The sequence below is a fragment of the Caenorhabditis remanei genome, chromosome III (genome assembly GCF_010183535.1).
Source record: "Caenorhabditis remanei strain PX506 chromosome III, whole genome shotgun sequence".
NCBI lineage: Eukaryota > Metazoa > Nematoda > Chromadorea > Rhabditida > Rhabditidae > Caenorhabditis > Caenorhabditis remanei.
The window spans coordinates 4383573-4408688 of record NC_071330.1 but is presented as its reverse complement, the minus strand read 5'-3'; the positions used below and the strand labels follow the sequence as shown (position 1 = coordinate 4408688).

General features: G+C 38.8%; 5 protein-coding genes across 5 annotated transcripts; 2 read left to right on the top strand and 3 right to left on the bottom strand.

The window, feature by feature from the left end:
* Positions 1-1478: 1478 nt before the first annotated feature.
* Positions 1479-3285, bottom strand: GCK72_009046 (uncharacterized protein; the record flags this gene model as incomplete). The annotated part of the gene is made up of 2 exons (XM_003095866.2): positions 1479-1633; positions 2814-3285. 2 exons carry the CDS (start codon positions 3283-3285, stop codon positions 1479-1481), a joined length of 627 nt encoding a protein of 208 aa, XP_003095914.2.
* Positions 3286-5552: 2267 nt separating this feature from the next.
* GCK72_009045 (uncharacterized protein) lies at positions 5553-8053 on the top strand (the record flags this gene model as incomplete). The annotated part of the gene is made up of 3 exons (XM_003095844.2): positions 5553-5780; positions 6469-6630; positions 7802-8053. The coding sequence occupies 3 exons, from the start codon at positions 5553-5555 to the stop codon at positions 8051-8053; spliced, it is 642 nt and encodes a 213-aa protein (XP_003095892.2).
* A 1795-nt stretch (positions 8054-9848) lies between these two features.
* On the bottom strand, positions 9849-18560 carry GCK72_009044 (uncharacterized protein; the record flags this gene model as incomplete). The annotated part of the gene is made up of 9 exons (XM_053727183.1): positions 9849-10158; positions 10628-10785; positions 10840-11039; positions 11846-12701; positions 14065-14645; positions 15556-15772; positions 16778-17031; positions 17340-17443; positions 18292-18560. 9 exons carry the CDS (start codon positions 18558-18560, stop codon positions 9849-9851), a joined length of 2949 nt encoding a protein of 982 aa, XP_053586760.1.
* A 4247-nt stretch (positions 18561-22807) lies between these two features.
* On the bottom strand, positions 22808-24898 carry GCK72_009042 (uncharacterized protein; the record flags this gene model as incomplete). The annotated part of the gene is made up of 3 exons (XM_003095860.2): positions 22808-22912; positions 23757-24250; positions 24772-24898. The coding sequence occupies 3 exons, from the start codon at positions 24896-24898 to the stop codon at positions 22808-22810; spliced, it is 726 nt and encodes a 241-aa protein (XP_003095908.2).
* GCK72_009043 (uncharacterized protein) lies at positions 23700-24269 on the top strand (the record flags this gene model as incomplete). Its single annotated transcript, XM_053727182.1, has 1 exon — positions 23700-24269. One exon carries the CDS (start codon positions 23700-23702, stop codon positions 24267-24269), a length of 570 nt encoding a protein of 189 aa, XP_053586759.1.
* Positions 24899-25116: the final 218 nt, after the last annotated feature.

Genomic DNA, 25116 nt, shown 5'->3' with positions numbered 1-25116 from the left:
TTTCGAAAAAATGTGACATGTCAGAAATGAGTTCGAATTTCTAATATTGTCCAAGCTCCCAATCAAATTCAATAAAAATAACAATTTTCAGATTATGTTCCACCATTTTCAAACAATGATTCACATCCCTGTTAACTTCTCTTGTCATAACACTCGTTCAAAGATTGCAAGTTTTCTCATGTGGTGGAAATTCAATTGCTTCATAACTCCTCTAAAACTGAAGCAAACTTGTTCAAAAGCTCAGAACAACCCAAAAATGACTATTGCTTTTCAAAAATCATAAATGGGCTGTTTTTCCAAAAATTATTTTTTTCGATTTTTGATAAGGGGGGACCACATGAAATTTTTTTCAGAAACTTGAAAAATTTTTTTTTTGAAAACAACCAAAATTAACGGTTTTTAGCATCTATTCTTGTTTATACACTAGTTTTAAGTTGTTTTCAAAAAAAAAAAATTTTCAAGTTTCTGGAAAAATTTTCATGTGGTCCCCCCTTATCAAAAATCAAAAAAAATAATTTTTGGAAAAACAGCCCAATTATGATTTTTGAGAAGCATGAATTATTTTTAAATTTTTCTGCGTTTTTGAGCCTGTTTGCTTCAGTTTTAGAGGAGTTATGAGCAATTGAATTTCCACCATATGAGAAAACTTGCAATATTTGAACGAGTGCTATGACAAGAGAAGTCAACTGGGATGAACTTTTTTATTTGAAAAGCATGGAATACAATCTGAAAATCTTTATTCTGGAAAGATTTTAATTGGAACGTATTCAATATTAGAAATTCGAACTCATTTCTGACATGTCACATTTTTTCGAAAAATGAAAATTTTCAGACCAACTTTTTCCTTAATTTTTGACTGGAAGCGACTATAGTGCTATATAGAAAAATGATCCAGATGAGTTGTACTTTCTTACCACATATATGTCACCTCTGCCGCTCTCGAAAAAAAAATTTTTTTTTTGGAGGGTGTCACATTTTGACCTTTTTCAGGACCAAAAAATTATTTTTTCATAAGTTTCATATTTTTGTCAAAAACTACATAAAATTTGCTATAATTGTGTTTTAAACTCTTTTTTTGAACAAACCAGGAAAATAATGAAAAAAATTAATGAAAAAATTTTTTCGAAAAAATTGCATTTTTTGAAAAATCTCAATTTCTCAAAAACGAGGTCACGTCACAGGAAAACCCTTTATGGGTCATTTTCTCTCGGGAAAACTCATCGAATGAACAAAAAAAATTGTTACTTTAGGGGGGGCAACAGAAGTACATTCCATGTAAGGACAACCCTGCGTTTCATTCTCCACGCCGTAATAAGATATTTAGTTGAAGATAATGTTGATAAAACCATGAAAGTATCATAAAAATGAAACACATTATCAGAATTATAATGGAATACAACCAGTATAGAATTATCGTTAGGTAAAAATTAAAAAAATTAATTAAGTTTATTCAAAGGAGAATGAAAATAAACGATCAATCACATATTAAAAACAATAAAATTCTTTGGGAGGGTATCGATAGTCTTCTTCTCTTTTTCGTCAAGATCGGTGACAAGGCCATCAAAGGGGCAACCAATAGAGTACGGTTGGGCGATTTGTTTCAGGCATCCGACGCAGAGAGTGTGACCGCAGTCTGGAACAAAAAACTTGATGAGTTAACAATGAAAACATAGATGCATATATGAGTTTTAAAACTGTAATCTACTCAACACCGGTTTATTGCGGACAGGGTTGAACGGAATTCCGGCTTCCGTCATTTCAAAAATCGCATTCCGCTCAACTCTGATTGCGATCTGGGCTCAGAATCCAAAATTCTGATGCTTCTGTTTAAAGACCCACTCACAATGATGAAAATGACAAGAAATATCAGATCTTTTTTCTAAGTTTTCACAACTTCTGGTAAAGCGCAGTTCCCAGAATCAACCTTCTTTGGAGATGTGGCTTGCAAGCGACCGATAAATTTGGTCATAGGCACGTTGGACTATGTGGAGTTCATTTCTGTCATCAAAACCGGCTAAATGACTCTAGGAGCCGAGTTATGAGCTCTCAAACTTTTCATAAAGTTAAGCTTTTTAACATGGAATTCCAAATTGGCCGCTTATACGCCACCGTGTGGTTCCTCTATGTTCATACGTTTGAAAAATGAGAACATCTTTGCGTATACTATTTGCCGATACGGAATTCCATGAAACCGCTTAACCATATGAAAAGTTTGAGAGCTCATAACTCGGCTCCTAGAGACATTTAGCAGGTTTTGACAGCAGAAATGGGCAGTCGAAAGCACCTACAGTACCGCTCAAAAGTATATTAAGTTTTGGTTTTTTCAGTTGAAAAGGTCCGACTTTGAGAGTGTGTTACGGTATCACTATTCGTCCCACCAAGTGAATTTTGTATGAAGTATACAAATCGAAGATAGAGCTCCATTTTTGTAGTTGACAACTTTTTTGTACGGACACTCCCTAGAGAGTTACGGTCATTTTAAGGGAACAGCTCAAAAATCGCACTATTTTGAACTGAAAAGAGTTGATTTGAGGGAGAAATTACTTTGACGATATGTAACTTGCTAGGGAGTGTCTGTACAAAAAGTTTTTAACTACATAAATGGAGCTCTACCTTTGATTTGTATGATCCATTAAAAATCTATTTGATGGGACAATAAGTATCACCATGACACAATCTCAAAGTTTGGCGTTTTCAACTGAAAAAGGCAAAACTTAATATACTTTTGAGCGGTACTGTATAACCAAATTTATTGATTGCTTGAAAGCCGCATCTCCAAAGACTTCCCTTGTTAGTTGCTCAAAAAAACTCACCCAAAACCTTTGGAACTCGATCTCCTTTTTCACCAAACTCTTCAAAGCAACGACCGCACTGCTTCCATGGCTTTATACTGATTCCATTATCCAATGCATCCTTCAATTCCTTGTTTCTCCGTTCCAGCTGTCGAGTTACCTCTTGCTCCTTCTTCAACATCTCTTTCTCATACTCCTTCTGAACCACAATGTTCATGTTGTATATGAATTCCTGGTATTCGAGCTCTTGACGGGTTTCTCTAACTATTTGTTTCATCTGATTCATTTCCCATTCTTGTTCGAGACGATGCTTGGTCAAAATCGATTCTCTTATAGCATTCAACTTTTGAATTTCCTTCTTATTGCGTTGAACAGTCAGTTGATTTGTTAATTTCTGTTTTTTTAGTTTAAACTTAACAAATTGAAGCTCTTTTTTGAGAGCTCTGAGTTCCGTGTTCTCGGCCTTTGCTTTTTTGGAGCTCCTTCTTGGCATTGTTGGACTGATAGTGAAGATGCGGATTCTGAAACAAGTGAACTATGAGAAAAGGAATAATTCATCGGGGTGCGTTATTGGAAAAACCGTCGAGAATCAATAATTGACGAGAATGAGGAAACGACGGACGTCTGCAGATGGATGGTATGTACTGCCTCCCATAGAATCTTAGAGAAGACTGGTGCTCTGGGAAGATCAAATCGATTAGATAATAGTGTATGTATTCTCTAATGACATTGCATTTAATTAATTGAGCAATTGTCTCCTTACCCCAATTGGGAAACATCTATTGTCGTTTTGCTTCACAAGATTCCTTCCACGCAAATAGAGTGACCGCAGTCTGGAAGAAGTCGATATGAGTTCGTGGGGAAAGTGGCCATCCCGTTTCTGAACTCCGTGAAACATGAACGGTTTTGGAATCCAGTTAGAAACGGTTACTGTAGTGCCACATCCGGATGATGTTTTCACACTTGTAACCTGATTACCCTAACATTATGAAGCAATTTTGAGACAATTTTTTGACAACTGCAATAAATTTCAAAAACTATTGGAATTTGCGCCAGCAAGATTCATTCTACTTCACTGACGTGCCATTATGAGAGATTGCTTGGCGTACTGGAAGCTGAGGAGGCGATGAAATTCAAAGGTACAGTGTTGTCAAACGTCAGTGGAAAGTCCTGAAACAAAACGGCTAGTGACTATTCTTTATACAAGCCCCGTACTGACGTTAAACGCAGAACAAATAAATTCGGAACATTTATTTTCACATTTTTCTTATAAACTTCAACAACACCTTTTTGTCATCATTCAAAAGAACCCCTAAAATCAAGTCGATATAGAAAATTTATGACCTTTCACAAGTGTTTTATAACACGTTGTGCAAACTGTTTATTCTGACGCATAAAACTGTTCTTTTCTTTTCGTTGTAATAAATTATGTTTCTGTACTGACTCAATATTTTACTTGGCAAAAAATGTGTGAGACAGCTATTACACAAATGTCTAGTTGATTTTTGAATTATTCTCAACGCGAGCATGGCTTCTCATACAGGGCTCATAAAAATTATATCTATTGACATGGAACGGTTTTAACAAATGCGCTCCGCCTGAAAGTTGTATGAGAAATGAAGAGATGTTGAAAAATAGGAACCAGTCAATTTCAGTGGAGAGCAGTTGCTGTTCCCTAAGTTTATCTACTCCAATTCTACCAATTACTTCGAAAACTGTCCCTTTTTCTTCATGCTTCTTCATGCTACTTTTGTTTTGCAAGTTGAGATTCGTCCTCCAACTACATACTCCCCACCTGTTCATATGTTGCTTCTCGAAAGGGCCAAGGTTCTTTTCGGAATGTATCAACACAGACATACTCACACGTGTTCGTGGTACCAGACAACCTTCTCCCTCTCTCATTTCTCTTGCAGTCATCTGTCTGATACTACTTCCACTCTAGACGATCTAATAATTTTTCAAATCTAATCTTTGAGAATTTTGCAATTTACATATTAAATCACCATTCACACTAATAAATGTGTAGTACCCATTAGTTTTTATGCGTGTGTGAACTATGTGCTCAAAGCGAGGTGAACAGGCCGATGAGTGAATAAAGAGGCTACTAAAGTACCATCCAAGTTTGCAGTACCTTGATAAGAGCTACAGTATACTGGACTACAGTAGTCCTCCTAATTTTGATTCCAAATCTCAGACTTCTGAATGTTCAAATTGGTGCTGATTGATTCAGCTTCCACCAGCTACAGTTTAAGCTGCTTTATTATACCCTTACTGTTCTACCGTAACCCTGGTACAGTACACAAACGCGTTTCTGAACTACCAGAAGCCCTGCTACAGTACTTTGATAAGAACTACAGAACACTCAGGTGGACTACGGTAGTCCTGATTCTGATACCGTGTCCCTAGTCCGAATTCTACAGTAATCCTGCTTTCCCACAGTAACCCCTGCAACCCTGTCGCACTCCCCTACGTAATATTTATCGTCCCACCCCTCGCTGATTTTTTCTTTTCAGAAAATTTCCGAAATCACAAAACAACAGATTGAAGAAGAAAACAGCATCTCTCCCCTCCCCATTCATTTCTCTGCGTCTCTCGTATTCCCCATACTATTTCTCTCGTTGGGAGCCTACAGTTACACTCTCCGCTCTCCCTCTCCACGTTCCCTTATTTTCAATTCTTTCTCCAACATAATATTATAGTCCCCTTCCCCTCAATCTCTTTCTTCATCTCAAAAATATAGATTTCGAAATTTCAGAAGGAATGCAAACATACTCTTATAAGCCTCCAGACGCCGTTAGTGATGTAGACTGGGATCTTCATATCATGTCGGATGGACTTCCAAGGTATTACATGAAGAAGCCACGTGGGGGACCACAGGAATATGCAAGACCACTACCAGCTGATGAGATGTTGGATATGATCAGAGCACAAAAGGAACAGGAATGGAAGAAGACATGGAGATATTGGTGGGATGTCGTTTGCCGAGTGGTGAGTTTGAGGGTTTTTTCAAATTTCATAGCGTTCACTGCAAAAATCACAAAGATACGACTGCTTTTTTCTTTTCGTGGCGAGACCCATACTATCGAATTTTTCACTTTTCTTCAAAATGAGTCATCATTATACTCATTTGAACCGTCTCAACATGGTGATCTTAAATATATAAGTTTGATGTCATTCTGACAAAAACTGACCAAGTTACGCGGTAGTTTTTGTGTTGTCGCGGCGAGACCCAAATTTAAAAAAAAATCAAAACTTTTTAAATGTTGTTTTTCGTCTTTTAAAAAGTGAGGGAATGTGAGTTTAGCGATCTTTCATTGATCTGACTGTTATTTATTTGCTTTGATTAACTATTTTCTATTTTTCCCACCGCATTGTGCTCAAATTTGATCACATAACTATGTCTATTAATACAGTATGGCTCGTACAACCGCGCCCTACTGAAACGAGAAAAAAATTGCTGTGAAATTTAAGTGACGGAGAGAAAAAATAACTTTACTCAGGGAGCGAGCGCAGCTGTAAAGACTGTGTGCAATCGTAAAACGTGATAAAAAATGTTTTTGTTTTCTGCACATTTTGGAACATATTATCAGACTACCGTAATTCCACACCATCATGGACAGGAAGACTCAACTCAATAATTTCTAAATCTACTTCTAACTCACCACCAATTTTCCAGATTCTAAAACTTCTGGACCTCTCGACAACATGGTTTCTTTACCGAATGTCCTGTTGTTTCATCCGTCTTACCGTTGGCATATTCTGCGTGTTCACCTGCAAACGATTCATTCGATCCGTCATCCGAGCAGAGAAAAAAGGTTGCAAATTCCCAATGACCGTGGTAAGCTACCACTGCACAGGGAGTAATAAAATCAATCGCGCTCCGCTGAAATTTGCGAAATTTTTGCGCGAAATTTAAAATAACTTTTATTTAAATTGATATTTAGAAAAGTCGAAAACTGACCCACAGGGTCTAGGGGTGAGTAGTGAAATCGTATGCGTTAAAATTGAAAATTCGGTCTGAAACCCCTCATTTCGCTGGCCGGTGAAAATTGGCGGTATGGCCCAGAAATTCGACTTCGGTCGTATGTTTATTTGTTCATTTCCGTGAGTTCATTTTCATATCGAAACAATTTTTCAATTCGGTTCAATCCCCGCTGAGAACGAGCGGCGAAACAGTTTGAGCATTTCAGTGGCCGTGCAACATTCTAGAAATTTCACTTCGAAAATATTGATTTTTCAGGTTTTCGTCGTTTTTTCCTACTATTTTTGTAGTGTTCCTATCAGTTTTTGTCGTTTTCTATCAAATTTATTAATAAAAACCACAAAAATGAGCGAAAATAGCGACAAAATTCGAAAAAATCAACATGGCCGAAGTCGAGAATTTCTAGGCCAGCGAAATGCCCAAACTCACCGGCGCACGATGATTCAAAGTGAACCAATGCAAACGCGCTCTTTTGAGAAAAATCGCTTACCTAAATTTTTTGTTTAAACTGAAAAAGTTTGACAAGAAATAGTTTTAAGGAGAAATATAATCGAGAAAGGCCAATTTTTTGAAAAAACAAAAAATATCAAAAAATTGCAATTTAGGCGTCAAATAATATTACCAAAATGTAGTCTCAACAAAGCGCGTTTGCATAGGTTAAGATTGAATCAACGTGCCGGCGATTGCTCTCAGCGGGTCTTAAACCGATTTTTTAAATTCTTTCGATATGAAAATGAACTCACCGGTACTCATACATTATTCTATGGAAAAATCAGAGTCAGAGTAGTCCACATTACGTTTTGATACGCAGCTTAATCGATGACTTTTTGTGCCGATTTGTATTATTTTTCCCTCATTTTTGGTCATTTTTTCCACTGTTTCGCGTCTTTTCGATATCAATTCTATTAAAAAATGATAAAAATTTTTAAACAACAATTTTATTTTGAATTTCGCTGATTTCAGCGGAGCGCGTTTACTTTCAGTACTCACTTGTGTTACTGTACTTTGAATATTGTTCTAATTTCAGTACCTGCTAAATCTCATCTACGCCCCCTTCCTTCCAACCACCGCTCTCCGTATCTTCTTCTGGTTTGACGATCGAATCGAGGGACCGATGTTCTCGAGTCCAGAAGTGCAGAAATATTATTTGTGGCTGAAATTCGTGTCGACACAGCTAATGGATGTCCCCACTATTCTTATTGCTGCTGTTTTGAAGCCTTTCGGATCTTATGGCACAACGATTTCGGAAATTTTCAATTTGAAAGTTTTGCCCAAGTAGCTCATCGGATAACACTTTTAACCTAACGCCCCGGCCAAGTACATCTTTTACACAATTTTTTCTAAATAAAGATTTATAAAATCTTCATTTATCAACAAGTGACTTTTACAGGAAATTACAACAAAAAAAACTATACATTTGAGCAAACGAACGATTAACCCGGAATATATTGATTGGGGGGATAGCGGCCTATATAGCAGAATTTGGGGACAGAGACAAAAAAACCCGCGTAATTTGAAATGATTAGAAGGCATTGGATTAGAATTTTGAGAAAATATGGCAAATGGAACAAATGACTAAAAAGGAGGAATCTATCTAGGAAATAACTGGAAAATGATACAGATATGAAAAACGTTTTTTTGCAAAAAAAAATCAAAAATGATTTTTGAGTTGTTGAGTGACATAGTCGGGAAGCGTCTCCGGTTCGGCGAGGATGTTGGAGTTGGTGGCGAGAGAGACCTGAAATATCAAATAGAGACTTGAGAGAGCATGCAATAAGAGTGTCTGTATGTGGATCTGTGTGTCCAGATATCCAGAATTTAGTTTGAAATTTGGAATAACTAGTAAAGAATAGTTAGTGGAAGAAGTAGGCGGGGTTTCACGGTGACTCTCGTCGGTTCAATACCGTAACTCGCTGCGCCACGTCGCAGCAAAGTTGGCGGTAGGCGGCCGAGGAGGCGTTGTTTTTTCTCAAAACACATTTGCTCCGGATGTCTGTATGTGTGTCCGGATGCTCAGCAGCCTAGATTTACGAAAGACCAGATATCTGTCTGTCTGTCTGTATTTCCGAATTTCCGACATTTAGCACAAAAATCAGTTTTCGTCATAGTTGTCAAGGCCCGGGCAAATTGGCGCGAAAGTCAAATTTTCAAAATTTCAAATTTTTTGAATTTTTTTGAATTTTTTCGCGAAAATGTCAAATTTTCGACTATCAATCAGAATTAGAGGAAAATCTGAAAAGTGTCATTTTTTGAAGTCGGACCTTGACAACTATGGTTTTCGTCAGATTTTTTAATTGCTTAAGTATGTCTAGATATCCCGATCAGGGCTGTGCGAAAAACTTATCCGAAAAAGTCGGAAATAAAGATTTTTTCAAATAATTTTTGACCGAAAAACCCCGAAAATTCTAAAAAAAAACTCTCTGAGAAAATTAGTTTTTCGGAAGCGAAATCTTGAAGTTTTATGAAAACTGTAAGTTTTTCAAGGATAGACCCTCAGAAACCTGTTTTTGAGCACAAAATTAAAAATTGTTTCCGAAAAATCGAAAAATCACTATTTTTGTTACTTCATTTTTGTAAATTTCAGGAGAAATTTGTTATCTTTTTCGAACGGTTTTTTTTTTCGAAAATTATCCGAATATTTTTCTGAGAGTTTCGAAAATCACCAAAAAAACCGAAAAATCACCGATTTTCGGTTCTGAAAGTCTGTCTGTGTGTCTGTTTAATCTAAAGTCCGGATGTCCGAGTTGCCAGATGTTCCTTTCTCAATTTCAAACATGTTGTCTGTCTGTGTGTCCGTAGTGTCCGGATTTATGCATTCCCACTTTTCGGCCTGTCCGTAATTCTGAACATCTAGCTGTCTGTCCGTGTGTCCGTAAGAACAGATGTCCGGATGTCCGTGGTTCTGAGCATCTATCTGTGTGTCTGTACATTTAAAGTTCCGGATTTCCAAGTTTCCGGACTTTCTGTCTGTTCGAATTTCCAGATGTCCGGATGTCCGTGTCTCTGAATTCCCGGATGTCCCTAGTTCTGCTTGTCTGTCTGTCTGTCTGTGTATCCGTTTATCTCTCTCCCACTCAAAAACTCACCAACAACGTGCTAGCCAACGGTCTCAACTCGGTCGCCTTCCAATTCTTATTAATCCAATCGGAACACGACGCTGCGACTTCATTCCGTGACGACGAGTCACCGGCGACAGTGGCGGCGAACGAGTTGGATTGTGTGACACAGATGGGTTTCAGCATTTGAGACATCACCCAGAAACGCCAATCCTTCTTCGCTCCTTCCTTCATATATCGATCGAAAAATGTCTCGAGAGACGTTTTCGAATCGATTTGAGTCGACGTCGAGGGAGCGCTCGATTGGGGAAGATTCGTTTGGATTGATCTGAAATTAGTGAGTTTTTGAGCTGATTTGGCTGAAAAAATAGCAAATTCATGTGAATTTACGGTGTAAATCGACCCCTAAGACTGTGAAGTTGGGAGTGCGAAAAACTTGAGTTTTTTTTTCCGAAAACTTTTTTTTCGAAAATTTTTGACCGACAAGTTTAAAAAAAACCATTTCAAGAAAACAATCAGAAAAAAACTCGAATTTGTAGGAAAACTGTAATTATTTCAAGAAAAGACCCCCAGAAACCTGTTTTTGAGTACAAAATTAGAAAAAAAACAGGGAAAATCGAAAAATCACTATGTTTGTTACTTGATTTTGTAAAATTTCGGGAGAAATCACCAAAGTTTTTCGACCGATTTTTTCGAAAACTTCGAGAAAAAAATTTCGCACAGCCCTGGTTGGGAGCCGATTTTGGTGTCGATTTACGCCGTAAATCCACACAAACGTTTCAAAGTTAAAAACCCACGATATCCGCTGATTCAACTTCTCAATCTTCGCCTTCGCCTCCTTGATTTTATCCGCTTTATCCGATTTCTCATTTTGAAGACGTCGAATATGATCGGCGGCTTTTGCGAGGACGACAGCGTTCGTTGGTTTCACACCGCCCGAGTATAAATCCGGAATCTGGAAATATTTGGAAAATGGATATTGCAAACGCGCTTTATCGAAAAAACTCACAATATCCATCAGCTGATCGAATCCGTCTTTCAACGCACTCCGCCTGTTCTGCTCGGCGTGTAAATGGAGAATTCGTTTGCGTTCTTCTGGATGCAACGTGGAATCTGGTGCCTGACGTCTCATTGATTTCACACTGGATGGCGCACTCATTGGGAGTGGTTCCTCTTTTGTCACCTCGCGGAGATCGGTGGATATGCTGGCTGAAAAAAAGCAACGATTTTGAAAAAAGTTGGGTTGAGAATAGAGCGCGATTGCTAGGATATCAGCTAACGCGCTCAATCGCTACGAGTCTGGGAAAGCGCGTCCTAATGATATTAAATGGTGCATTTCACGTGGACAAGAGGGATTGTGCTTTTTCAATTTCCAGGTTGCATTTTTTTGTTGTTGTGAAGAAAACCGGAAATTCAACTTTTCCACAAGGAGTACACGGAACATTCCGATGGAGCGCGTTTTCTAGAAGTTCCTAAACAATTACGCTCTAATGAAATTCGTGGAAATATAGCATTCTATCAGTTTTCGATGATTTTATGAGGAAAAAACAGGAAAATTGGCGAAATTTAACTTAAAAGCTCAAATACAGTAATTCGACTAGTCCACCAATGGAACGAGTTTGCTACAAATTCTGTGATTTCCTAAGCAATCGAGCTCTACCGAAACACTCGTGTACTCTGCGTGGACAAGTATAATTCAAATTTCATGTGAAAAACTAGTTGAATTCCATATTTTTCAACAAAATGCCGAGTTTTTTGTCAAAAATTGTTTAAAACTTCCGGATTTCAATGGAGCGCAGTTGCTACTTTCTCTTGGGGGAGCGAGGCGCAAGGTCCGCAACGAAAAAATTTTACTTTTTCCAAGTCGCGTTGCGTGCGCGTCGCGGTTTTTATTGAAAGATACGACAAATAAACGTTAAAAAATCTTTTTTGGCACCGTGCCGACTGTTGTGCGACGGAGCGCGTTTTCGCGATCTTACACCTCGCACTGCTGTGAAAATCCCAATAAAACTAACATTGTCTAGAAGGAATCTCTTCCTTCTTCACCACCGTATCCTCATTCTTCCTTCCATTTAACAAATTGACATCACACGATTGTTGTCGATCGATCACCGATGGTTGTGCCTCTCTCTCCGATTTCTGTCTACTCCTCGGCGGAATGATTTTTGGAAGCGTAGCAGCCGCCGGCACACTAGCCGGTGCCACCAGAATATCAGAATTCGCTGGGCTACTCAATACTGATGGTTTCGTGGTGACTGATGCGGCGAGCGCCTGGTAGGTAGGGGATTGCTCGGCAACCGGACTCATTTTCCACGTCTCATTTAGAGAAGTCGTCCGAAGACGTGACAAACTAGAAAAGTCGATTGGAGAGGGTGTTGGGGTGTTCTGAGATGTCAACGAGGCTAAGATCTTGTTGTTTTGCGATTTGTTATCAACATTCCCAAAAATCGAGTTTGTCGTTGAGATGGGCGGTTGCTCTAATCTCTGCGAGAGTGTCGGTATTCCGTTGTTTCCTCCACTCATTTTAAATCCACTATTCCCTCCGCCCAGCAATCCGTTAAACCCATTCTCCCCTCCAATCATCAACTGTCCCAATGGTGTCTGCGGACCGTTCTGATTGGCTAGAGGTAACGGAGTGGCTACGGATAACGGGGATTGTACACTGGCAGTTAGTGGACTATCCAGCCACCACGACCGTGATGGAGCCATCATTTGATCGTGTGTAGGAGTGGGTTGGGGTGTCGGTTGAGCGGATTGAAGGAATTGGGGCATGTAGGGATCGTTTTGTGGGAGGAGTTGGGTTGAGCGAGTGGGGAGTGGCGCCTGATTGTTGAGGATTCGTTCGACGTGAGATTGATGCGGGAAGGATGCCTGGAATTAAAGAGATTGTGATGGGTTTTAGGCATACTTGCAACGGGCCGGGCCGGGTCACAGTACAAAAATTTGAAAATTTGAATTTTTTGAAATTTTTCTTGATTTTTTCGCAAAAAAGTCGAATTTTCGACTATGTTTTTACATATCGATAAAACTCAAGTTTACATAGGATTTTTGACTATTTTTGATAAAAATTTCAAAAAATTTCGAAAAATTTTGTGAAAAAATTGTGCTCATTTTTTGACTCCGGGCCGACCGGGCCGGGCCGGGCCGGCAACTTTCTCTACCGGGCCGGGCCGAGCCGGGCCGGGCCGATATTTTGCAAGTATGGTTTTAGGGAAGTTTAAAAAAAAATTTTTTTTGAAATTCGGGATTTTGAGCTCAAAACCGGCCCGGAATCAGTCAAAATTCAAAGATTTTTGTTTGGGGTGAATTTACGTAGCGATTCAATCACGCTCTAATGGGATCCGTGAAAACACTCTGTCAGAATTCGTTTTTTTGACGAAAAAAACGAGAAAATTGGCGTAAATTGCTGAAATACTGTAACTCGACTTGCCCACGAGAAGTACACGGCGCGTTTCCAATAGAGCGCGCTTGCTACGAACTCTGTGATTGTCTAAGAAATCACGCTCTAATGGAAAAGCTCGTGTACTCTGCGTGGACAATTACAATTCAAATTTCATTTAAAAAATTAGTATGCAGAAAAAATTTTTCAAAAAAAAAGCAGAAAAAATTTAACGTATTTCTGAATTCCAGACAAAAAGGGGATCCCTGGCCTAGAAAACGCGAAAAATCGGCCACGAGAGTCGATTTACGCCGTAAATCGAAACCAAACTAAGTTTTTTCCCGAATTCACTTGTCAAGGTCCGGGTATTATCGGAATAAAAAAGTTCCGACAATTTTTCTTACGACAAAATGCAGACTCAGTAGTAATTTTGCACTGAGTCTGCATTTTGTCGTAAGAAAAAATGTCGGAACTTTTTTATTCCGATAATACTTGGGGCCAAAATTCAAATTTTTTCGAATTTTTTTGAGTTTTTTCGCGAAAAAGTCACATTTTCGGCCATCATCTGAAAAATCATCAAAAATGTTCACATTTTCGATGAAAAATTTCAAAAAGTTCAAAACGGAAAATGCGGAAATCAGGTTTTCCAGCAAAAACGCGTCAAAGGAACGCCAGACGGATCCAAAACTCATCAAAAATCGCTGAAAACGCGGCCAAGGCGCACCAGACATAATAAAAAATCACTGGAACTGACGATTTTTCGCCTTAAAAACGCGTCTCAGGTGTGCCAGAATGTCTAAAAATCGATTCAAATTCCCAATCTGTCTGTACAGGCCATCCATCCCGATGTCCTACCAAAAAATTCTGCTGTTGCTGTTTATTCCAGTGTTGAGCATGAGCCAAATTATGATGTTGCGTCGACATGACATTTCTGACAGGCAGAAACGCGTTGTTCGTATTGTAATGTGTCGACGTGGCATACTGTGGTTGGGATGATGACGTGGAAGCGGATTGGCTGAGCATGAGCATTTGAGAAGTGATTGCTGAGGACTGTCGAGTGGGCATCAATCGATAATCCATCATAATCGAGTGAGCCATGAAATCTTGAGTGGGGTTTCGGGCGACGGGTTGTTGAATTTGAATTTGTTGGGATGGTTGGGCGATTGACTGTGGCGGTTGTTGTTGTTGTTGTTGTTGTTGAATGACTTGCATCTGATGGAGTGACGCTGACGACGAAGCGGATCGTCTCATCTGAGGAGGTGGTTGGTTAGAAGACGTCGACGGTCGTTCATGGTCTATCGGTGTTCTCATTGTATCCCGATCGCCTGGAAACGGCGGCGATTCGGGGAAATCGTTGAGCGACATCATGATGTCTTCGATCGTTGGTTGGAGGGGTAGAAGACCCGGTTGGATGATGTCAGCGTTGTTTCCACCGTCTGGAAAAGAGAGAGGTTGTATATTAGCTCGCCACAGTTCTTACAACTGCGCTCTACCGAAATCCTCTTGAAAACTGGCTCTTTTTCTCAGAGTCTCTCAATTTCGCACACAATTTTCTTCGGTTTCAATAGAGCGCGGTTGCGAGAAGCGTGCCATGATAATAATTTGAGACTTGTGAGTTGCAGTAGGGCGCGGTTGCTGAGTTGCCAGTTCCCAGGTCTGGAAGGCGAAATCAAACTGATGATACTTCAAAAGCCCCGGGTGTTTTGGCGCCAATGTTCAAATTTCAATTTGTTTTAAATTTTTTGAAAAATTTTGAATTTTTTTCGTGAAGAAGTCAAATTTTCGACAATTTTTCAGAATTCGAAAAAATTCTGAAGAATCATCAGAAATGTTCACATTTTCGATAAAAATTTTTAAAAAAGGTTCATTTTTTTTGAAGGCCTTATCAATTTTTCATCGAAATTTTTTAAATTTTTTCATCGAAAATGTGACATTTGTGAAAAAAAATTCAGTATTTCTTCTAATTCTGAATGATAGTCGAAATTTTACTTTTTCGGAAAAAAATTCAAAAAATTTGAATTTTGAGTTTTGGCGCCAAGTACCCGGGCCTTGACAAGTATGAAACTAATGGAATCGTTTTTGGTGAAATGCGGCAATGATTTAGACAGCAAGTGCGCTCTACCGAAATGCCACTTGAGTGATTTCGGTGGAGCGCGTTTGCTCAATTTACGACAGAATGGACGGTAAAACAGCAAAAGTGCTCTATTGAAATCTATTTTGCAGAAATACGATTTTAATAGAGCGCGTTTATCACCTGCAAACGCGCTCTATCTGACTTTCTCCTTTTTGCAGTAGAGCGCATTTACTCACTAAAATTCAATTTTAAAATAAATTTTTTAAACTCACAAACATCTCTAGAATCAGGAAACAGATACGGCTCATTCAAAGAATCCAAAAAGTCATCAGTGAACACATCGCCGAATTCATTCTCCAATTCATCCAAATGCCACGCGAACTCATCCGAAATCGTGTGTTTCGGCGTTTGACTTCGTTGAAGTTTGACGGGCGGCTCGTTGACATGTGCCAGATGAGTGTCGATTCGCTCTTTTTGTGCTGGTTGTTTCTGGAACTTCCGGACGGTTTTTGGGAGGGAAGGAATTCTTTATTTCAGATTCCGATACTTCAGAAAATTCTAAGAAACTTTCATTATTGGAGCATATGCTTAAAATCTCTCTAAACGGTCTAAATTCCCGTTTTCCCGGCTCAAAAGGAGCCTTCGTGGAAGAGTTTTTCCGCGCGGGTCGTGTAGTCCTCTCGGACAAGATTTCTGTTCAATTCCTCGATTTCTCACTTTTTCCAACAAATTTCCTTTTCTTTTTTGTGATATAAATTGAAAAAAAAACACGTGAGAGTGAGAAAACGAGGAATTGAGCAAAAATCTTGTCCGAGAGGACTACACGGCCGCGCTGAAAAACTCTTCCACCTAAGCTCCTTTTGAATTAGGAGAATGGAAATTGTGGCGTTTAGAGCGATTTTTAGCATATGATTCAATAATAAAAGTTTCTCAGAATCTGCAATTAAAATTAATGAGAGTGGGGGAATTTTCGAAACTTTCGGTTCAGTCTGAGAATAATCTTATCCGTAGAGCGCGCATTCACACGATCCCTCTAAATGAGGTAAAGTTGCAGTGGAGCACGTCTACATTCTCCATCGATTTCGATAGAGCGCGATTGATCGCAGATATTCGATCTACCAAACATGCCTAATAATATGGTGTCTACCGTAATCTTAGCGTTATTTTCGGTTTTAGCGTGAATCTTACAAGTGCGCTCCACTCAAATCATCTTCGAAAATGCAATTTCACTAGAGCGCGGTTGCATAAACCGTCTTATTCTTATATAATTTGACGCTTTCTCATTATTTTGCAGCTCAACAGAGCTGATATCTTCTCCTACCATTTTTAAATTTTCTAACAGCACCGCACAGTTCTTACAACCGCGCTCTACCGAAACCGAAGAAAACTGTGTACGAAATTGAGAGACTTAGAGAAAAAGAGACATTTTTCAAGAGGATTTCGGTGGAGCGCAGTTGTAAGAACTGTTCTAAGCTAATAAAACCAAAAACTCACTCGTTTCCTCTTTCCACTCATACTGCTAACACTTGTCGATGAACACGTCGATACCATTCCTCCTTTCTCCGGATGAATACTATGTTTCGATCGAATTCTCCATCGTTTATATTGTGCACACACTCCTTCCATTTTCCTCTTCCAATACATTCCTTCTACAATCGATCCCTCGATCTTCTGATGTGTTGTATCGTCATCGGGCACTGCGAAGTAGCAGAACGGCTTCTTCGGTTTCACCGGCTGCTTTTTTCGGACTGAAAATGGAAAAATGGTAAAGATGCAAACGCGCTCCACCGAATTTCAGAAGGGCGTGATTCTAATAAATCTGACAACGTGACGCGTATTACAACCGCGCTCTACCAAAACCGAAGAAAACTGTGTGCGAAATTGAGAGACTCAGAGAAAAACGAGACATTTCTTAAGGGTGATTTCGGTGGAGCGCAGTTGTAAGAACTGCGCCGAGCTAATATATTTTCAGATTCTATAGGACGTCAAAATTGACCGATTTATATCGATTTTTTGCTTAAAAAACTTCTAAATTTCAGCTAAAATCAACACTCACACTCAATATAATATGCTCTCCAAATCACATTATTCAACCGAACTCTCTGCTTCCAATGTAGTCGTAAACCTTTGAAATCTTTCCATTTCGGTGTCGTCATTTTACTGAAAGTTGGGGTTTTTTTAAAGCTTAAATTCATTTAATTCGGTTAAAAATGAACAATTTTTGTGAAAAAAGTTAAAATTTAACTGAAAAAGTGTCAAAATTAAATAAATGCAAGCTGAGAGCATTGAATATGTCTTAAATCGCTCTGAAACTGATTTTCAATGTAAAATTTATGAAAATCAGTTTCAGAGCGATTTCAGACATATTCAATGCTTTCAGCTTCCATTCAATTAATTTTGGGACTTTTTCAGTGAAATTTTTCAAATTTTTTGAATTTTTGACACATTTTTCGAGTTTTCTTTTCCAAAATTGTACTAATAGAACGCAGAAGACGTGAGGATTCTGAATCAGTTTTTTTGAATTTATTGGGGATCGAAATGAACTGAGATACATCACTTTTAAGCTAGAAATATATCAATTTTCAGAAAATTAAAAATAAAAAAACAAGGAAAAATCAAGATTTTCATTGAATTTTTGAGAAAAAATATATGAATTCAAAGCTAAACTGATTCAGAAACCAACCCTTTTTAGCTTTGAATTCATATATTCAAAAAAAAACTGAAAAATATATAATTTTTTCTCAAAAATTCATTGGAAATCTCAACATTTAAATCGTCTGGGGCGCCGGCGGCGCGTTTTTCTTTTTTTTTTAAGGTGTCTAAGACTTCAAGGAAACAGGTCATAAATCAATAATTATATTAGTTTTATTTCAAAAAATCATAAATTTTTGGAATTTTCCGCGAGAACATCTATACAGAAATCGTCTGGCGCGTCGGTGGCGCGTTTTCGTTTTCGTTTTCTATTTTTAACCGATTTTCCACATTTCCAATTAAAAAAAAACCCTTACTTATAGGCGACTTTGATACACTTGTTCAGCTTATTCAACGACACATCAATAGCGATGGATTGTGTTTTTCCGACTCCAAACTTGTAAAATGTGACGGGTTTCTCGTCTAAAACTTTATTTTTATTCGCCAATGATTGGGGTTCCGTCGATTTCTCGTCATCCTCCACAACGTCTACTTCGACGTCTTCTTCGTCTTCATCCGGCACGAGGTCGTCGTGTAAATTCGAGCACATAAAGTGCCCACTGTGGATTATTTGACCCCGTGACATGTTGTCTGAAAATTATGAGAGTGGGTGAGTATGTGCGCTCTATTGAGAATAAGCAAAGTTTGAACAGTAAGAGTTTTGTATTATCTCAGCACAGGTCGTACAACCGCGCTCTACCGAAACCGAAGAAAATTGTGTGTGAAATTGAGAGACTCTGAGAAAAAATACATTTTTCAAAGGCATTTCGGTGGAGCGCAGTTGTGGAGTGGTAAAATTTCAGTTTGAGTGATTTTTTGCCAACGTTTTCATTGTTTAGAGAAGTTTTACCGAAATAAAAAAGTATACTGAAAATACAGCTAAAATAGCTTTTTTTGATAGAGAAAAAGATAGGAAAATCTATGAAATCGGCTATATGGAAAATCCGCAATAAAAACCTCGAGAATAGACAAAAGCTATCAAAATGTTCACAATTTACACGAAGGTTTCTGAATATTTCAGCCAATGCTTGTGAATTTCTCAAAAATGATTAATTATGACGGCACGCCTGTTACAACTGCGCTCTACTGAAACAGGAGAAAACTGTGAGCGAAATTTAGAGACTCAGAGAAAAAGGGGCATTTTTCAAGGAGATTTCGGTGGAGCGCAGTTGTAAGAACTGTGCCGAGCTAATATCCAAAAAACTTAAACTCTGACAGGTTTCCGAGAAAACTCGCACAGAAAACAACTCAAATCAACAGAATCTCGCTACAAAGCTCAAATTCCAAAACTCCTATTCTCCACGAGAAGTACACAACATCAAAAGATCTTTAAAACAAAGTTTCCGAGAAGAGAAAACGATGGAAACCAAAGAAATGTGGGAAAACTTTTTGGGGTGGAGAAGGGAACGAAAACGTAGAAAATGTTGGTGTAAGGATGAAGGGAAGAAACGAAGTGAGGAGAGACAAGAAGGATCAGTTGTTACAACACGTGACCCGACTAGAAGAACTTCTCTCATTCTTGAGTACTCTCTCACCACGACGTGTCGATTGTTTTCGGAAACCGATGCAAAAGGCGTTGAAAGATAGGCAGAGGGGGGTCACTTATGGACGTATTTTGGGAGGTGTTTCAGAGAACACAATAATATTTTGATAATGATCTAATTTGTGGAGAGAGAGAGACGCGACTAATGCGTGTTTATGATGGAAAAGAGCGATAGGAGTACGGAAAATTAGAGAGTGTTCTGAGATCAGTGGTGAAAAGAGCCATCAGGTAGCAAAAAATGAGATTATATACAACTTTAGACCTGCTAATTTCATTTTTGTGATGGCAACCATCGAAATGCTGAGGACCATACTCGCAAGCCGGCGCTTACTAGGGAATGTTCCAGACGTAACTTGGCCTTTCAAATTGGCTCATATTCTATTAAGTACTTCTGAAAACGCTGATTCCGAATATGTGATCCAACTTTGCAGAACGTTTCACTGAACTGAGATATATGCATTTTAAGTTCAGAAGTACCTTATGGGATATGAGCCAATTTGAAAGACCAAGTTACGTCTGGAACATTCCCTAGTTAGCTCGCAATGTTATGAGCTGAAAGATATGCCAAAATGTAGATCTCAGCGAGTTCTACGGGTTGGATGGCTAGTCATTAGTGTACAGAGAGCCTGAAAAAGTGCCAAAAAACGCGGAAATGGCCAAAAAAGCCTGACTAGCCCGGCACACGGCACATTAACGATCCACCAGCCGGTCCGTAGTAGATCACAGACATAGAGCTCGCTGAGATCTACATTTTGGTGTATTTTTCAGCCCATAATATTGCGTTTTAAGCGAGCTACGTGTCGACCCGGTTTGCAAGTATGATGAGAACCAGTTTAAGTCCAGAAGAGTCTCTTTCTGAAATTATGATTTCTAGACCACCGAGAAAAAGGTGAAACGTGTATGTCCCTGTTCAACGATGGCTCGTTTAGTATTCCAGGAAATCTATTTTTGCTAGAAATCTCGTTCTTGTTAGAATTTCTAGTTGGAAAGTGTCTGAAACTATCGAAATTTTGTGTAAATCTGTCTTTTACTACGCGGAATCGAGAAATCATTGTACGATGCTAGAAAAACAGTGAAAACTCGAGATATCTTGAATTTTGGTGTGAAATAATTGAAAGTTCTAGAAAATTGGCTCATAGTGAAAAAAAATCCAGTCGATTTTCTTGGTTTTTATAATTTCCATTTTCCGTTTACCTGACCTTCTCACCTACTGAAAACTAAAGAAAAAGAGGGAAAAAATCGAATTGTTAATCCGATTTTCTATTCAATTCCCCTAAATTTTTTCCGCTGGCTACTATACTCTCCCCGCGAGGTGCAAACATAACCTAACTTATAGTATTTGACCATGAAATGTATATTTCTATATTTCCAAAATCAATCAATACTTCCTCTATGAACCAAAAAACCAACAAAATGACGTCAGAAAATGGACGGAAAAGTTGCGAAAAAAGGGTGAAAAAATATTATTTTGTCCTGTTCTTATTGTGAGAAATTGTTCAGCAACAGCAAGAAGGCAACAGAGAAAATACATGAAGAAGAGACATATTTGTGATCACGAAAGAGACGATGATGATGGAAAATTGGGAAAGAAGACGAAGAAGAAAACGATTGATAACACAGTGGTCTGATAACAAATGATAACAAAACGGGGAGCGGGCCGCCCGGGATTTGATGATTTTCACAGATTTTGCTGGGGGAAAATCGATGAAAATTGCAATTAATTGGAAAAAAACTGGTTGGAAATAAAAGAAAATCAAATAAATTACAGTAAGTCTCGTAAATCGACACAAACGACGCAAAGCCAAAATTTGTTATTGGGGTCTCGTCACGAAAACCGTAATTTCACGAACTTTTAAATTTTAATTGGAAAATGTAATTTTTAAAGGGTTTGTATTGAAAATATTATTGTTTTAAGTAATTAAAAACAATTTGATAGCATTTTATATGTTTCGATCACCAAAAGCCTTAAAAAATGCTGAGGTATGTAAAAACACGTATCTTTGTTAAAAGTTGAAACTTTGACATTTTTCTATCAGATTTGTTGTTTTCAAAAGTTTTTCTATTAGAAAAACACAATATTTCAAATTAAAACAAGCTTAAAGTTGAAAAAACTGTCAAAAATTTGCAAGAAATCGTTGAATACTTAAATTTAAAAATTAATTACAGTACACCTCGTAAATCAACACCTAAGACGCATGCATGAAAATTGTCAATCGAGTCTCACCACGAAAACTGTATTTTTGTCAAATTTATCTTTTTTTGTTCGATTTTCATCAGAATTTCCCCCAATTTTCTCCGTTTTTTCAACATAAAGCAATAAATAAAGCCATTCTAATGCCAAACAAAACAAAAAACGCCAACTTTTTGCCATTTTCTCGTGAAGAAAGTGTGGCGTGTGCGTGTGTTGCGTGGATGTTGTGTGTGGTCGAGTGCATCCACAAAAACCAAAAAAACGATGAGAGAGAGTATTGCCAAGGGAGAAAAAGAGCAATCGTTGAGGCGAGTGAGAGAGTGCATGACAATTAAGAGACGCAGACATATTTACAAAATTTTCTTTCTTTTCGTTTGCACCGCCCGTGCCACGGATCACATGACTTTATATGACTATATCTGAATTCAATGGGATGAAACCATGAGAAAATCTGAAAACAGTAAACCACAGAACACATAGAATACACTTTTTCGCTGGAGAGAGGGGGCACGTGGTGTCTCTCGGCGGTGAGACGCAGAGAAAACGAGAGTAAATACGTGCCGTTTCGGTGTCATATAATAAAACTTGTCTATCAAGAAGGAATTGATAGAAGACCCCCGTCCACCACGTGACTTGAGAATTCTTGTTTCCGATGCGCGGTGACGTCATCGAGGTATTCTGAAGGGGGGTTTTGCCATTGATCCCTCCATGTTGCCTTGACCCGATGTGGGGAGAATGCGGAGAGATGAGATTCCTAGATAACGGTAATGAAACGCGCTCTATCGCACAGTTAGAGCTCTAATTGCGGCGAGCACTAGCAGTTTTATTTGTTTCTTTCCTTCAACACAACGAAGCGGTTAGTACAAGAAAAAGAAGGGAAAAATAATAAGTTTTCTACGCGGCGCAAAATATAATTGACAAAAAAAAGAGAGTATATAAATGAACTGATAACAGGCGAAACGAACGAAAATACGTGGTTTCAAGGGGGACTTTCGAAGGGGCGGGGCTTGGGGATGGCGAATTCGAAAAAACGAGACAAAATATAACCACGTGAATTATAGAGTTGGAGAACAGGAAGTTGGAAGCTGCTGGAATGCATTTAGAAGTCGTCGACAGTGGAGAGTTTGACAGTCTCGCCAGGTTTGAATGGTGGTTGTCCGAGGTATGGGCACGTGGCACAACGGAATGCGTCTCCGAGAGCACACTGAAAAAATTTTGGGATTGGTTTTGGAATTTTTGAAGATTTGGAGCACCAATTGGTGTTAGTGAAGCTCCGCCCATTTTCGCGGAACTTTGGGGGCGTGGTCTCATGGCGGTTTGGCACGAAACTCCACTCTAAGTTCAAATTTCAAAAATGACCTATTTCCACTGAAAAGTTGTAGTCAGGAACACTAAAACAGGTTTGTGTAATCAACCGTGCAGCAAGTTTGCAAAAAGGGGCGTGGCTTGAATCTGAGATTCAGATTCTGAGAACAACGCCATTCCGCTCATTAGGCGCATCATATCGGTGCTTCAACTTTAAAAAATGTTTTCAGAAAAAACAAATTTGCGGCGCGGATAAAGGGGCGTGCCTTAGCTCCTCCCACTTTTGCAATATGCCGCACACCTTTTTCGGCCTTTTCAATTTTCGATCAATTTTTTTGAAAAATTAATAATGAAATTGTTGAGTTTTTGTTTAAAAAACATCGAAAGCAACTATTTTCCTGCAAAATCCAACTCAAAATAATCTGAAAATACAGACTTGCAAAATATCGGCCCGGCCCGGTCGTCCCGGAGTCAAAAATGTGCGTTTTTTCACAAAAATTTTCGAAATTTTTAGATTTTATGAAAAATAGTCAAAAATGCTATGCACGCTTGAGTTTTATCGATATGTAAGGACGTAGTCGAAATTTCGGTTTTTCTTGCAAAGAAATCCAAAAATTCCAAAAAATTTCAAATTTTTGTACTGTGACCATGCCCGGCCCGTCGGAAGCCTGCAAAACCGTGCCGCGATGTTGCCAAAGTGGGCGGAGCCAATAATCAAGGCGGAGCTTCCAACCCATCCTTACATTTCCGCAGCTACTCTTCGGCGCCTCGGCAATTTTGCCCATTTTCTCGGCCTCCTCCTGCTCGGCGAGTCCACAATTGCAGTTCTTGCATGCCCGTTTCTTCTTATTCGGATCATCTGGTCCACATCCTCCGGCCTTCAACTGATCTCCAGTTGGTTTCTCGAAATCCTCCTCCTGAAGAAGTCCATCCTCATCGATGAGGTCCTCGTCGATGGTGGCGGCGGCGGTTCCGAGATCCAACGCGACTTTATCTCCGAAATTCACCATTTTGACACCACGAACCGGCCACTCGGTAGCCGTCGTCGGAACACGGAATCCAGCGATACGAAGTTTGCGAGACGCGGTGACGAGATCTTGGGAGAAGACGGCGACTTCTCCGTTCTGTTTCATCACATCGAACACCGTATTGCACACTTCGGCGAGCAGTTCCGTCTCCTGTACTTGGATTATTGCGTACTCGACCTCCTCGGTCAGCACGTCAGCACCACGGAGTTCTGGAAAAGCGAAAGTTGATTAGGGGGATGTGACCGGGAAATAGGCGGAATCTGGACTGAAAATAAGCTTTTTTCGAATCACAAAACTAAAATTTGACAGGATTGATGCCAAAATTTAATTTTTTTGCGAAAAAGTCCAGAATTTGGAAAAATTCAAAAAAAATCATACTTGTCAAGGCCCGTGTGTTTTGGTGCCAAAGTTCAAATTTCAATTTTCGCGAAATAGTCGAAATTCCGACAATTATTTAGAATTGGAAGAAATTATCAAAAATGTTTGCATTTTCGATGCAAAACTGAAATTTTTTTGAAAATTGGTTAATTTTTTGGAGGCCCGGGCCTTGACAAGTATGAGAACAAACTTTTTTCGAGTAAAGAAAAACAAGAATTTCACAGAATTTTCCAAATGAAACTGCACAAAAAATTATCAAAATTATAAATTTCTACCATTTTTTGACCAAAAATTTTGCGATTTTCTCACAAAAAATCTGAAATTTCCATAATTTTTGTTCTCCAAAACTCACGTCTCGCCTCGGCAACACTTCCGACAACTCTCGTCCCGGCGACCCCATCGGTTCCGTCGACCAGCGGTCCGCCGTCCGTCACTTGAAGCAAATTTGGTTGCTTCAAAAAGTCGGACAGAGCAGACATCTGGAAATTGGTTTAGAGTGGGAAGGGGTGATAAAGAAACGGGTAAAAAGTACAGAAATTCGGTGAGAAACCGATAGTCAAATCGGGGAAATAGAGAGAAAATTCAAAAAATCAACTTTTTTCTGCAAAAAAAAAACTTTAAAAAATACAGAATCATGAAACACGAAATGGTGAGATACATGTGAAATATGAGACAAGTTATAGTAATAAAATTATAA